Source organism: Eucyclogobius newberryi, unplaced genomic scaffold (genome assembly GCF_026437365.1).
Source record: "Eucyclogobius newberryi isolate DKJ021-1_F unplaced genomic scaffold, fEucNew1.0.hap1 SCAF_22, whole genome shotgun sequence".
Lineage (NCBI taxonomy): Eukaryota > Metazoa > Chordata > Actinopteri > Gobiiformes > Gobiidae > Eucyclogobius > Eucyclogobius newberryi.
The window spans coordinates 28,103,092-28,114,067 of NW_027315857.1; the positions used below are offsets into that span (position 1 = coordinate 28,103,092).

The 10,976-nt window shown below is 50.6% G+C and overlaps 1 protein-coding gene across 1 annotated transcript; it reads right to left on the minus strand.

Annotated features, from left to right (window-relative positions):
• Positions 1-624: 624 nt before the first annotated feature.
• Positions 625-8,705, minus strand: rasl11a (RAS-like, family 11, member A). The gene is made up of 7 exons (XM_072458934.1): positions 8,629-8,705; positions 8,284-8,366; positions 4,923-4,960; positions 4,614-4,743; positions 1,432-1,507; positions 877-953; positions 625-803 (listed from the first exon to the last, which is right to left on the minus strand). The coding sequence occupies exons 2-7, from the start codon at positions 8,347-8,349 to the stop codon at positions 657-659; spliced, it is 534 nt and encodes a 177-aa protein (XP_072315035.1). The 5' UTR covers positions 8,350-8,366; positions 8,629-8,705; the 3' UTR covers positions 625-656.
• Between the last annotated feature and the right edge of the window lie 2,271 nt (positions 8,706-10,976).

Below are 10,976 nucleotides of genomic sequence, written 5' to 3' on the forward strand. Positions count from 1 at the left end.
TGTCGGGAGAGTGCCGGGAGAGTGTCGGGAGAGTGCCGGGAGAGTGTCGGGAGAGTGTCGTGAGAGTGCCGGGAGAGTGTCGGGAGAGTGTCGGGAGAGTGCCGGGAGAGTGCCGGGAGAGTGCCGGGAGAGTGTCGGGAGAGTGTCGGGAGAGTGTCGGGAGAGTGCCGGGAGAGTGCCGGGAGAGTGCCGGGAGAGTGTCGGGAGAGTGCCGGGAGAGTGTCGGGAGAGTGCCGGGAGAGTGTCGGGAGAGTGTCGGGAGAGTGTCGGGAGAGTGTCGGGAGAGTGCCGGGAGAGTGTCGGGAGAGTGCCGGGAGAGTGTCGGGAGAGTGCCGGGAGAGTGTCGGGAGAGTGTCGGGAGAGTGCCGGGAGAGTGTCGGGAGAGTGTCGGGAGAGTGCCGGGAGAGTGTCGGGAGAGTGTCGGGAGAGTGTCGGGACATTGTCGGGAGAGTGTCGGGACACTGTCGGGAGAGTGTCGGGAGAGTGTCGGGAGAGTGTCGGGACACTGTCGGGAGAGTGTCGGGACACTGTCGGGAGAGTGTCGGGAGAGTGTCGGGAGAGTGTCGGGACACTGTCGGGAGAGTGTCGGGAGAGTGTCGGGAGAGTGTCGGGACACTGTCGGGACACTGTCGGGAGACTGTCGGGAGACTCCTGGATCATAGCGCCGGGGCAGACTTGACTTTAGACGAGAGCACTTGTTTGAATCTCCTCTTCAGCTCCTGCATGTTGGGAGACTTGGGCCGGGCGAGGTGGAGCCCGGCGCGACGCTTCTCTCCGTTTCCAGAAACAAAAGAGCGGATCACCTGAAACCACAGAGACGTTTGAGCCTTTGACATCTTTTTTACCCCACACGGCATCGGCGAAGCGCGTCCCCACCTCCTGACACACGTGCACAAAGGCGCTGCGGACGCTGTGGTGGTTTTCTCTGGCTGAAGTCTCGAAGTAAACGCCCCCTGGTGGACAGACACGCACAGGGACATTTCACATGTTTGGAAACACGCTTTTGTTTCATCTTTTGCGAGACCTTTGGGTCAACGGATGGACACGCCCCTTTGCTTTACACACATTTATACATCTCAAACACACTCTTTATGTTTATGGACTTAATTGTATTTTCCTCTTGCAGAAAACGGAAGGATCAGCTGCACAAGAGACTGAACGTAAAGCTCCATGTTTGTTTTAGTTTAAAGGTCTCTCTAAGTGGCCTGTGAGTGGCGCCCTCCAGCGAAACCTTTGGCTTTAAAGTGTCGATAAGAACATTCCACAGCCATTAAACAGCAGCAGCATTTAGAGCGCCGATAAGAGCCGCTCGCCGTGTGGGGAGGGACATCCAGCGGAATACACTGAATGCGCTCGAGTGTCGCGTGTGGAAGAGACATGAGCGCGGGACATTTGCACGAAACGAGAAGCGAGAAGAGATCCTGAACTGACCGAGTGCAGCGGCCAGCGACTCGCCCTCGTCCGCAGAGACTTGTCGCGCTCGCAGCAGGTCGCTCTTGTTCCCCACCTGAGGGCGAAGGAGGAGGGTTAAGTCTGACTGGCCTACAGACGAGGCACAGACCAGAGAGACCTACAGACGAGGCACAGACCGGAGAGACCTACAGACGAGGCACAGACCAGAGAGACCTACAGACGAGGCACAGACCGGAGAGACCTACAGACGAGGCACAGACCGGAGAGACCTACAGGCGAGGCACAGACCGGAGAGACCTACAGACGAGGCACAGACCGGAGAGACCTGCCGCTCTCGCAGCAGGTCGCTCTTGTTCCCCACCTGAGGGCGAAGGAGGAGGGTTAAGTCTGACTGGCCTACAGACGAGGCACAGACCAGAGAGACCTACAGACGAGGCACAGACCGGAGAGACCTACAGACGAGGCACAGACCAGAGAGACCTACAGACGAGGCACAGACCGGAGAGACCTACAGACGAGGCACAGACCGGAGAGACCTACAGGCGAGGCACAGACCGGAGAGACCTACAGACGAGGCACAGACCGGAGAGACCTGCCGCTCTCGCAGCAGGACGCTCTTGTTCCACACCAGAGGACGAGGATTAGAAGAGGATTAGGGTTAAGTCTGAGAGACCTACAGACGAGGCACAGACCAGAGAGACTTCTGGGTAATTCTAAATTTAAAATTAGAAAGTTTTTTAGAAGAAAAAGGCATTTTATTGTAAAAAACAAACAAAATGTCACATTTGGATTTAATGGAAGAATAAAACATTTGAGGTCATATTAAAGTCTGTTCTTTTGCTGAGCGCTTGTGTCGCTAACGGTTACGACGCTACACCACACCGTGTTTTATGTGTACCATAAATACAAGCCCGGTGTGTGAGCGATGATAACGTGACCAGGATGACGTTACCCGGTGTGTGAGCGATGATAACGTGACCAGGATGACGTTACCCGGTGTGTGAGCGATGATAACGTGACCAGGATGACGTTACCCGGTGTGTGGGCGATGATAACGTGACCAGGATGACGTTACCCGGTGTGTGAGCGATGATAACGTGACCAGGATGACGTTACCCGGTGTGTGAGCGATGATAACGTGACCAGGATGACGTTACCCGGTGTGTGAGCGATGATAACGTGACCAGGATGACGTTACCCGGTGTGTGAGCGATGATAACGTGACCAGGATGACGTTACCCGGTGTGTGAGCGATGATAACGTGACCAGGATGACGTTACCCGGTGTGTGAGCGATGATAACGTGACCAGGATGACGTTACCCGGTGTGTGAGCGATGATAACGTGACCAGGATGACGTTACCCGGTGTGTGAGCGATGATAACGTGACCAGGATGACGTTACCCGGTGTGTGAGCGATGATAACGTGACCAGGATGACGTTACCCGGTGTGTGAGCGATGATAACGTGACCAGGATGACGTTACCCGGTGTGTGAGCGATGATAACGTGACCAGGATGACGTTACCCGGTGTGTGAGCGATGATAACGTGACCAGGATGACGTTACCCGGTGTGTGAGCGATGATAACGTGACCAGGATGACGTTACCCGGTGTGTGAGCGATGATAACGTGACCAGGATGACGTTACCCGGTGTGTGAGCGATGATAACGTGACCAGGATGACGTTACCCGGTGTGTGAGCGATGATAACGTGTCCAGGATGACGTTACCCGGTGTGTGAGCGATGATAACGTGTCCAGGATGACGTTACCCGGTGTGTGAGCGATGATAACGTGACCAGGATGACGTTACCCGGTGTGTGAGCGATGATAACGTGACCAGGATGACGTTACCCGGTGTGTGAGCGATGATAACGTGACCAGGATGACGTTACCCGGTGTGTGAGCGATGATAACGTGACCAGTATGACGTTACCCGGTGTGTGAGCGATGATAACGTGACCAGGATGACGTTACCCGGTGTGTGAGCGATGATAACGTGACCAGGATGACGTTACCCGGTGTGTGAGCGATGATAACGTGACCAGGATGACGTTACCCGGTGTGTGGGCGATGATAACGTGACCAGGATGACGTTACCCGGTGTGTGAGCGATGATAACGTGACCAGGATGACGTTACCCGGTGTGTGAGCGATGATAACGTGACCAGGATGACGTTACCCGGTGTGTGAGCGATGATAACGTGACCAGGATGACGTTACCCGGTGTGTGAGCGATGATAACGTGACCAGGATGACGTTACCCGGTGTGTGAGCGATGATAACGTGACCAGGATGACGTTACCCGGTGTGTGAGCGATGATAACGTGACCAGGATGACGTTACCCGGTGTGTGAGCGATGATAACGTGACCAGGATGACGTTACCCGGTGTGTGAGCGATGATAACGTGACCAGGATGACGTCACCCGGTGTGTGAGCGATGATAACGTGACCAGGATGACGTCACCCGGTGTGTGAGCGATGATAACGTGACCAGGATGACGTCACCCGGTGTGTGAGCGATGATAACGTGACCAGGATGACGTTACCCGGTGTGTGAGCGATGATAACGTGACCAGGATGACGTTACCCGGTGTGTGAGCGATGATAACGTGACCAGGATGACGTTACCCGGTGTGTGAGCGATGATAACGTGACCAGGATGACGTTACCCGGTGTGTGAGCGATGATAACGTGACCAGGATGACGTTACCCGGTGTGTGAGCGATGATAACGTGACCAGGATGACGTTACCCGGTGTGTGAGCGATGATAACGTGACCAGGATGACGTTACCCGGTGTGTGAGCGATGATAACGTGACCAGGATGACGTTACCCGGTGTGTGAGCGATGATAACGTGACCAGGATGACGTTACCCGGTGTGTGAGCGATGATAACGTGACCAGGATGACGTTACCCGGTGTGTGAGCGATGATAACGTGACCAGGATGACGTTACCCGGTGTGTGAGCGATGATAACGTGACCAGGATGACGTTACCCGGTGTGTGAGCGATGATAACGTGACCAGGATGACGTTACCCGGTGTGTGAGCGATGATAACGTGACCAGGATGACGTTACCCGGTGTGTGAGCGATGATAACGTGACCAGGATGACGTTACCCGGTGTGTGAGCGATGATAACGTGACCAGGATGACGTTACCCGGTGTGTGAGCGATGATAATCGTGACCCGTACCAGGATGACGGGGATGTTTCCGGACGGGTGGATGCGGCGCACGTGCTGGTACAGCGGCTGAACGGTGCGATAGCTGCTCAGGTCCGTGATGGAGAACACAAACACGTATCCATCCGCCCAGTAAATAGATCTGTGGAGAAGAAGCGCTCCGACTTGATTAATCCCACCAAAGACACACGATGGAGCCATTGAACAATCCTTAAAAGACCTCATCAAGTTTGAAAGTAGAAAAGAAGTTGGTGTAAAAATGTTTGTGAAAAGTTTAACAGTTTGTGCTATTTTTTGTTGAACATTATATATAAATCTGACCTGTTTATCTGCTCCTGGCAGTAAAGACCTTCATCGTCCTGGAAAAAGACATTTAAGAACAGTTTGTATATTTTGTTAAGTTTGTCTTGAGCTGTCGCTTCTGGAATGTTCCACAGTCTGAAGATAAACTTAAAATAAGATTAGTCCAGATCAACAAAACGAAACATGTAAATTCAATCAATCAAGAACTACGATTAAGAACGATGTGTTCTTTAATTGTTTGTCTGCACTTTTACTTCAGTGTTGCATTGGCACATGTGTGTCGTCCCGGGGCGGGTGTGGCTGCTCAGGGCTCATGTTTATGGACACAGTGACCTCTGACCTCAGGATGAGTCGGCCTGGCCCTCAGCTCTCGACCCCGGGTCTGGTCTGGGCCGATGTGAGCTGTAAACCTTAACCTAGCCTGTTAGCCTGTTAGCCTGTTAGCCTGTTAGCCGCGATGAGCACAGGCGTGTCAAAGATGACGCCAGATCTGATGCTGACGGTTTTGACTCCAGTGTCGGTCTGTTAGCCTGTTAGCCTGTAGTCTTAAGCCTATTAGCCTGTTAGCCTGTAGTCTTAACCCTGTTAGCCTGTAGTCTAAAGCCTGTTAGCCTGTAGTCTTAAGCCTATTAGCCTGTTAGCCTGTAGTCTTAAGCCTGTTAGCCTGTAGTCTTAAGCCTATTAGCCTGTTAGCCTCTAGTCTACAGTGTAGGCAGTAGTCTGTAGTCTTTAGCCTGTAGTCGTTAGCCTGTTAGCTTGTAGTCTGTAGTCTTTAGCCTGTAGTCGTTAGCCTGTTAGCTTGTAGTCTGTAGTCTTTAGCCTGTAGTCGTTAGCCTGTTAGCTTGTAGCCTGTAGTCTTTAGCCTGTAGTCGTTAGCCTGTTAGCTTGTAGCTTGTAGTCTTTAGCCTGTAGTCCTTAGCCTGTTAGCTTGTAGCCTGTAGTCTTTAGCCTGTAGTCGTTAGCCTGTTAGCTTGTAGCCTGTAGTCTTTAGCCTGTAGTCGTTAGCCTGTTAGCTTGTAGCCTGTAGTCTTTAGCCTGTAGTCGTTAGCCTGTTAGCTTGTAGCCTGTAGTCTTTAGCCTGAAGTCGTTAGCCTGTTCGCTTGTAGCCTGTAGTCTTTAGCCTGAAGTCGTTAGCCTGTTAGCTTGTAGCCTGTAGTCTTTAGCCTGAAGTCATTAGCCTGTTAGCTTGTAGTCTGTAGTCTTTAGCCTGAAGTCGTTAGCCTGTTAGCTTGTAGCCTGTAGTCTTTAGCCTGAAGTCGTTAGCCTGTTAGCTTGTAGCCTGTAGTCTTTAGCCTGTAGTCGTTAGCCCGTTAGCTTGTAGTCTGTAGTCTTTAGCCTGTAGTCGTTAGCCCGTTAGCTTGTAGCCTGTAGTCTTTAGCCTGAAGTTGTTAGCCTGTTAGCTTGTAGCCTGTAGTCTTTAGCCTGAAGTCATTAGCCCGTTAGCTTGTAGCCTGTAGTCTTTAGCCTGTAGTCGTTAGCCTGTTAGCTTGTAGTCTGTAGTCTTTAGCCTGTAGTCGTTAGCCTGTTAGCTTGTAGCCTGTAGTCTTTAGCCTGTAGTCGTTAGCCTGTTAGCTTGTAGCCTGTAGTCTTTAGCCTGTAGTCGTTAGCCTGTTAGCTTGTAGCCTGTAGTCTTTAGCCTGTAGTCGTTAGCCTGTTAGCTTGTAGCCTGTAGTCTTTAGCCTGTAGTCGTTAGCCTGTTAGCTTGTAGCCTGTAGTCTTTAGCCTGTAGTCGTTAGCCTGTTAGCTTGTAGCCTGTAGTCTTTAGCCTGTAGTCGTTAGCCTGTTAGCTTGTAGCCTGTAGTCTTTAGCCTGTAGTTGTTAGCCCGTTAGCTTGTAGCCTGTAGTCTTTAGCCTGTAGTCGTTAGCCTGTTAGCTTGTAGCCTGTAGTCTTTAGCCTGTAGTCGTTAGCCTGTTAGCTTGTAGCCTGTAGTCTTTAGCCTGTAGTCGTTAGCCTGTTAGCTTGTAGCCTGTAGTCTTTAGCCTGTAGTTGTTAGCCCGTTAGCTTGTAGCCTGTAGTCTTTAGCCTGTAGTCGTTAGCCCGTTAGCTTGTAGCCTGTAGTCTTTAGCCTGTAGTCGTTAGCCTGCTAGCTTGTAGTCTTTAGCCTGTAGTCGTTAGCCCGTTAGCTTGTAGCCTGTAGTCTTCAGCCTGTAGTTGTTAGCCCGTTAGCTTGTAGCCTGTAGTCTTTAGCCTGTCGTCGTTAGCCTGTTAGCTTGTAGCCTGTAGTCTTTAGCCTGAAGTCGTTAGCCTGTTAGCTTGTAGCCTGTAGTCTTTAGCCTGTCGTCGTTAGCCTGTTAGCTTGTAGCCTGTAGTCTTTAGCCTGTAGTCGTTAGCCCGTTAGCTTGTAGTCTGTAGTCTTTAGCCTGTAGTCGTTAGCCCGTTAGCTTGTAGCCTGTAGTCTTTAGCCTGAAGTTGTTAGCCTGTTAGCTTGTAGCCTGTAGTCTTTAGCCTGTCGTCGTTAGCCTGTTAGCTTGTAGCCTGTAGTCTTTAGCCTGAAGTTGTTAGCCTGTTAGCTTGTAGCCTGTAGTCTTTAGCCTGTCGTCGTTAGCCTGTTAGCTTGTAGCCTGTAGTCTTTAGCCTGTGTTTGTTTGTTTCAGACTTCACTCTCCACAGTTTGAGCTGGTTCTAAATGAGTTTCATGAGGTTGTTTATGGGGGCGGAGTCGGACGTTTCCTGCTGGAGATAAGAGCAACGAGACACAGACGACATTCGACAAACTGCCCACGTGACCAGCCTCGTGCCACTCGCTTCCGGAAGAACATTTTCCCTCCATTTTCCCAGAGGAAATCAGGAAACAAATGAGAACGTTTCCCAAGGCTAAACTTTAAAAAACGCTTTATGATCAAGACTTTAATATAGAGGCCCGAGGGCACAGGAGGGCACAGGAGGGCACAGGAGGGCACAGGAGGGCACAGGAGGGCATAGGAGGGCACAGGAGGGCATAGGAGGGCACAGGAGGGCACAGGAGGGCACAGGAGGGCATAGGAGGGCACAGGAGGGCATAGGAGGGCACAGGAGGGCATAGGAGGGCACAGGAGGGCACAAGGGCACAGGAGGGCACAGGAGGGCACAAGGGCACAGGAGGGCACAGGAGGACACAGGAGGGCATAGGAGGGCACAGGAGGGCACAAGGGCACAGGAGGGCACAGGAGGGCACAAGGGCACAGGAGGGCACAGGAGGGCACAAGGGCACAGGAGGGCACAGGAGGGCACAGGAGGGCATAGGAGGGCACAGGAGGGCACAAGGGCACAGGAGGGCACAGGAGGGCATAGGAGGGCACAGGAGGGCACAAGGGCACAGGAGGGCACAGGAGGGCACATGGGCACAGGATGGCACAAGAGGGCATATGGGCACAGGAGACGTGGTTAGGATGGCAGTACCTGCAGCGACACACAGGGCGTGTCCTGGATCTGCAGTGACACGTCTTCTGCGTCCAGCGGCAGCATCCTGGAGTACAGCGCGCCTGAAGAGACACTTTACACCTTTAAACGCTATTTTAAGGAACAAAGAAGAAACTGGCACTACCCAAGATCAATAAAAGACACTAAACGAAAAAGAGTCCCACACTCGCCGTCCCACACTCGCCGTCCCACACTCGCCGTCCCACACTCGCCGTCCCACACTCGCCGTCCCACACTCGCCGTCCCACACTCGCCGTCCCACACTCGCCGTCCCACACTCGCCGTCCCACACTCGCCGTCCCACACTCGCTGTCTCACACTCACCGGTGTTGGCTTCATAGTCTCCGATGAAGCGTTTGGTGAGGAAGCGAACGACCAGAGCTGAAACGCACCAGAAACACAGGAAAATAAAAGCTTTTTTTTGTTTGTTCAAATAACACGCAAACAAGTCCAGAGGACAGCCCAGGACGGAGCTTTGTCCAGCTTCTTCCTCTCCCTCTGTGATGACCACACCTACAGGAGCTGATGCACCACAGAGGAGGAGAAGGTCTTCAGGAGCGGCCCTGTCAGGAGTGGCCCTGTCAGGAGTGGCCCTGTCAGGAGTAGCCCTGTCAGGAGTGGCCCTGTCAGGAGCGGCCCTGTCAGGAGTGGCCCTGTCACTCAAGATCTGAGTCTCCTCAGGAGGCGGAGCCGACTCTGGCTCTTCCTGTTCAGTCTGTGTTATGAGTCCAGTTTGTGGTTCAGATGAAACACCAGGTCCTTGTATGAGTCACTGTCTCAATGTCCCGTCCCTGGATGTTCACTTTATTGTATTAATTTGATTTATGTTATTAGGCCCGAGCGCCACAAGCTGGCGAAAGGCCTATTAGTTCCGTAAGGCTGCGAAAGTGCGCACGTAGTGCGGATGAAATCGAGCGCGAAGCGCTCGCCCACTTCCAAACACGCCCTGTGCAGACTTATTAGTTGTAGGAAAATGGAACATTACCGTTGTAAACGGGCGAAGCCCGTGCAAAAGTGCGCACTAAACGAGCACTTTACATTGGCGGTCGTCATCCCCATATAAAGCACTCGTTTGCCCTAAGTAGCTCACGAATACGTTCCATCTCTTGCATGTTCCGTTCATATAAACATGTAATGCAAAAATGTAACATTATTACTGTTTAGAGGGCCAAAAACACAAAGTGGGCGGAGCCCACTCAAAATTAACGAAAGTACCCGTCAGTGACCAGGGACCCACACCATGAGGTAGGAAAGTGAGAGCACTTTCTGAAAATGTATAGTTTATGATATTTGAAAAATGGGAAACATTGTTTTCGCATCGGAATATTATTCTTTCTTTCTTCTTCTTCTCGGGACCAAGCCCCCTGTTTTTCACCCAGTGACATTGACGAAAAAAGTCACAAAAATGTTCACACCTCTAAAAATCGTGCCTCCACATTCTGGCTATTTCCTTTTTCTAAAATAAAAAAATGTGCGCGTCAGCGCCCTCAAATGTACCAAAAATGCATTGAGAGATGGGAAATGACCTCAAAAAAATCTGATGGTAGAATCATGAAATTTGGCGCAGAGGTAGATGGTGACAAGAGAAGTAAAAAATATTATTACGGCAACGCCGTCCGCCCAACCAAATGTCGGCAATATTGGTTAAAAAATGGCAAAGCATGAGTTTTTCCAAACGTTGTACTTTTACAAACTCCTCCCCCTCAGGGCGTTGGCTCTAAAAAGCTGAAATTTGGTGAAAATGCTACTGAGGAGTGGGACATCAAAAGTTATTCAAATTACATTGACCCTGTCACGCGCAGATAAAGTCCGAATTGCGTCAAATTAGAATCAGTTGTTAAACTCTTTGTCCTAAACCTACTTAAAGTGAAATTAATTAATTTGGCGCCACAGCGCCCCCTACAGATTTTATATGGAGGTTAAATGTTTAGTTTAGCGAAATTTTACAACATTTTAAGCACAACTCAATTTTGTCCCCATCAAAAAAGTCAATGAGACCCATAATAATAATATTAATACATTTTATTTGTAATGCACTTTACATTCCAATAGAACCACAAAGTGCTAACAGAGGCTAAAAACAACAAGCAAGTTACAGTTAAAACAAGTTAAAACAATAAAGCCACACACAGATAAAACATGATAATTTGAAAAGGCTTTTTTAAACAAAAATGTCTTTAGGCCTTTTTTAAATGCCTCCACACTTTATGGGGCCCTCAGGGTCTCTGGATCATGTCAATAATTGTTACACTTTGTATTTTCACAAACTCCTCCCCCTCAGGGCGTTGGCCCTATTAACCTGAAATTTGGTGAGACTCATCTTCAGGGGTAAAAGTTATACACATTCTATTCAAAGAGTCACGGTCTCTTTGAATAAAATGACAATTGGGGCGCGTTAGCCACGCCCCCTCCTCTTGCAGCGTGGCGAGGGCCGATCATTGCCGCTTGCGGCTATTTTTACTATTATTATTATTGCTTTTATCCTCTGTCCCGAGGCGGTTTTATTGTCTTCGTCTGCACAAAGTTACTGTTGCTTTAGTTAAATGTTAAAACTGTAAATACTCTTTTGTCCAAACGTCATTTGTTTGATATTTCTTCAGGCCAGAGTCTCTTTGATAAATAAGATTTGTCGCCCCCTGTTGGACAGAGTGTCTCTGTCGCGTGTGTTTGTT

Bases quoted from the DNA above. Each gene is read 5' to 3' on its own strand.
- rasl11a (XM_072458934.1), bottom strand. From the start codon at position 8,349: ATGCTGCCGCTGGACGCAGAAGACGTGTCACTGCAGATCCAGGACACG. The intron at 4,744-4,922 runs GTCAGATTTATA...TCTTCTCCACAG, and splicing joins TGCCAGGAGCAGATAAACAG to ATCTATTTACTGGGCGGATG. The intron at 954-1,431 runs GTCAGTTCAGGA...TCTGTCCACCAG, and splicing joins GTCGCTGGCCGCTGCACTCG to GGGGCGTTTACTTCGAGACT.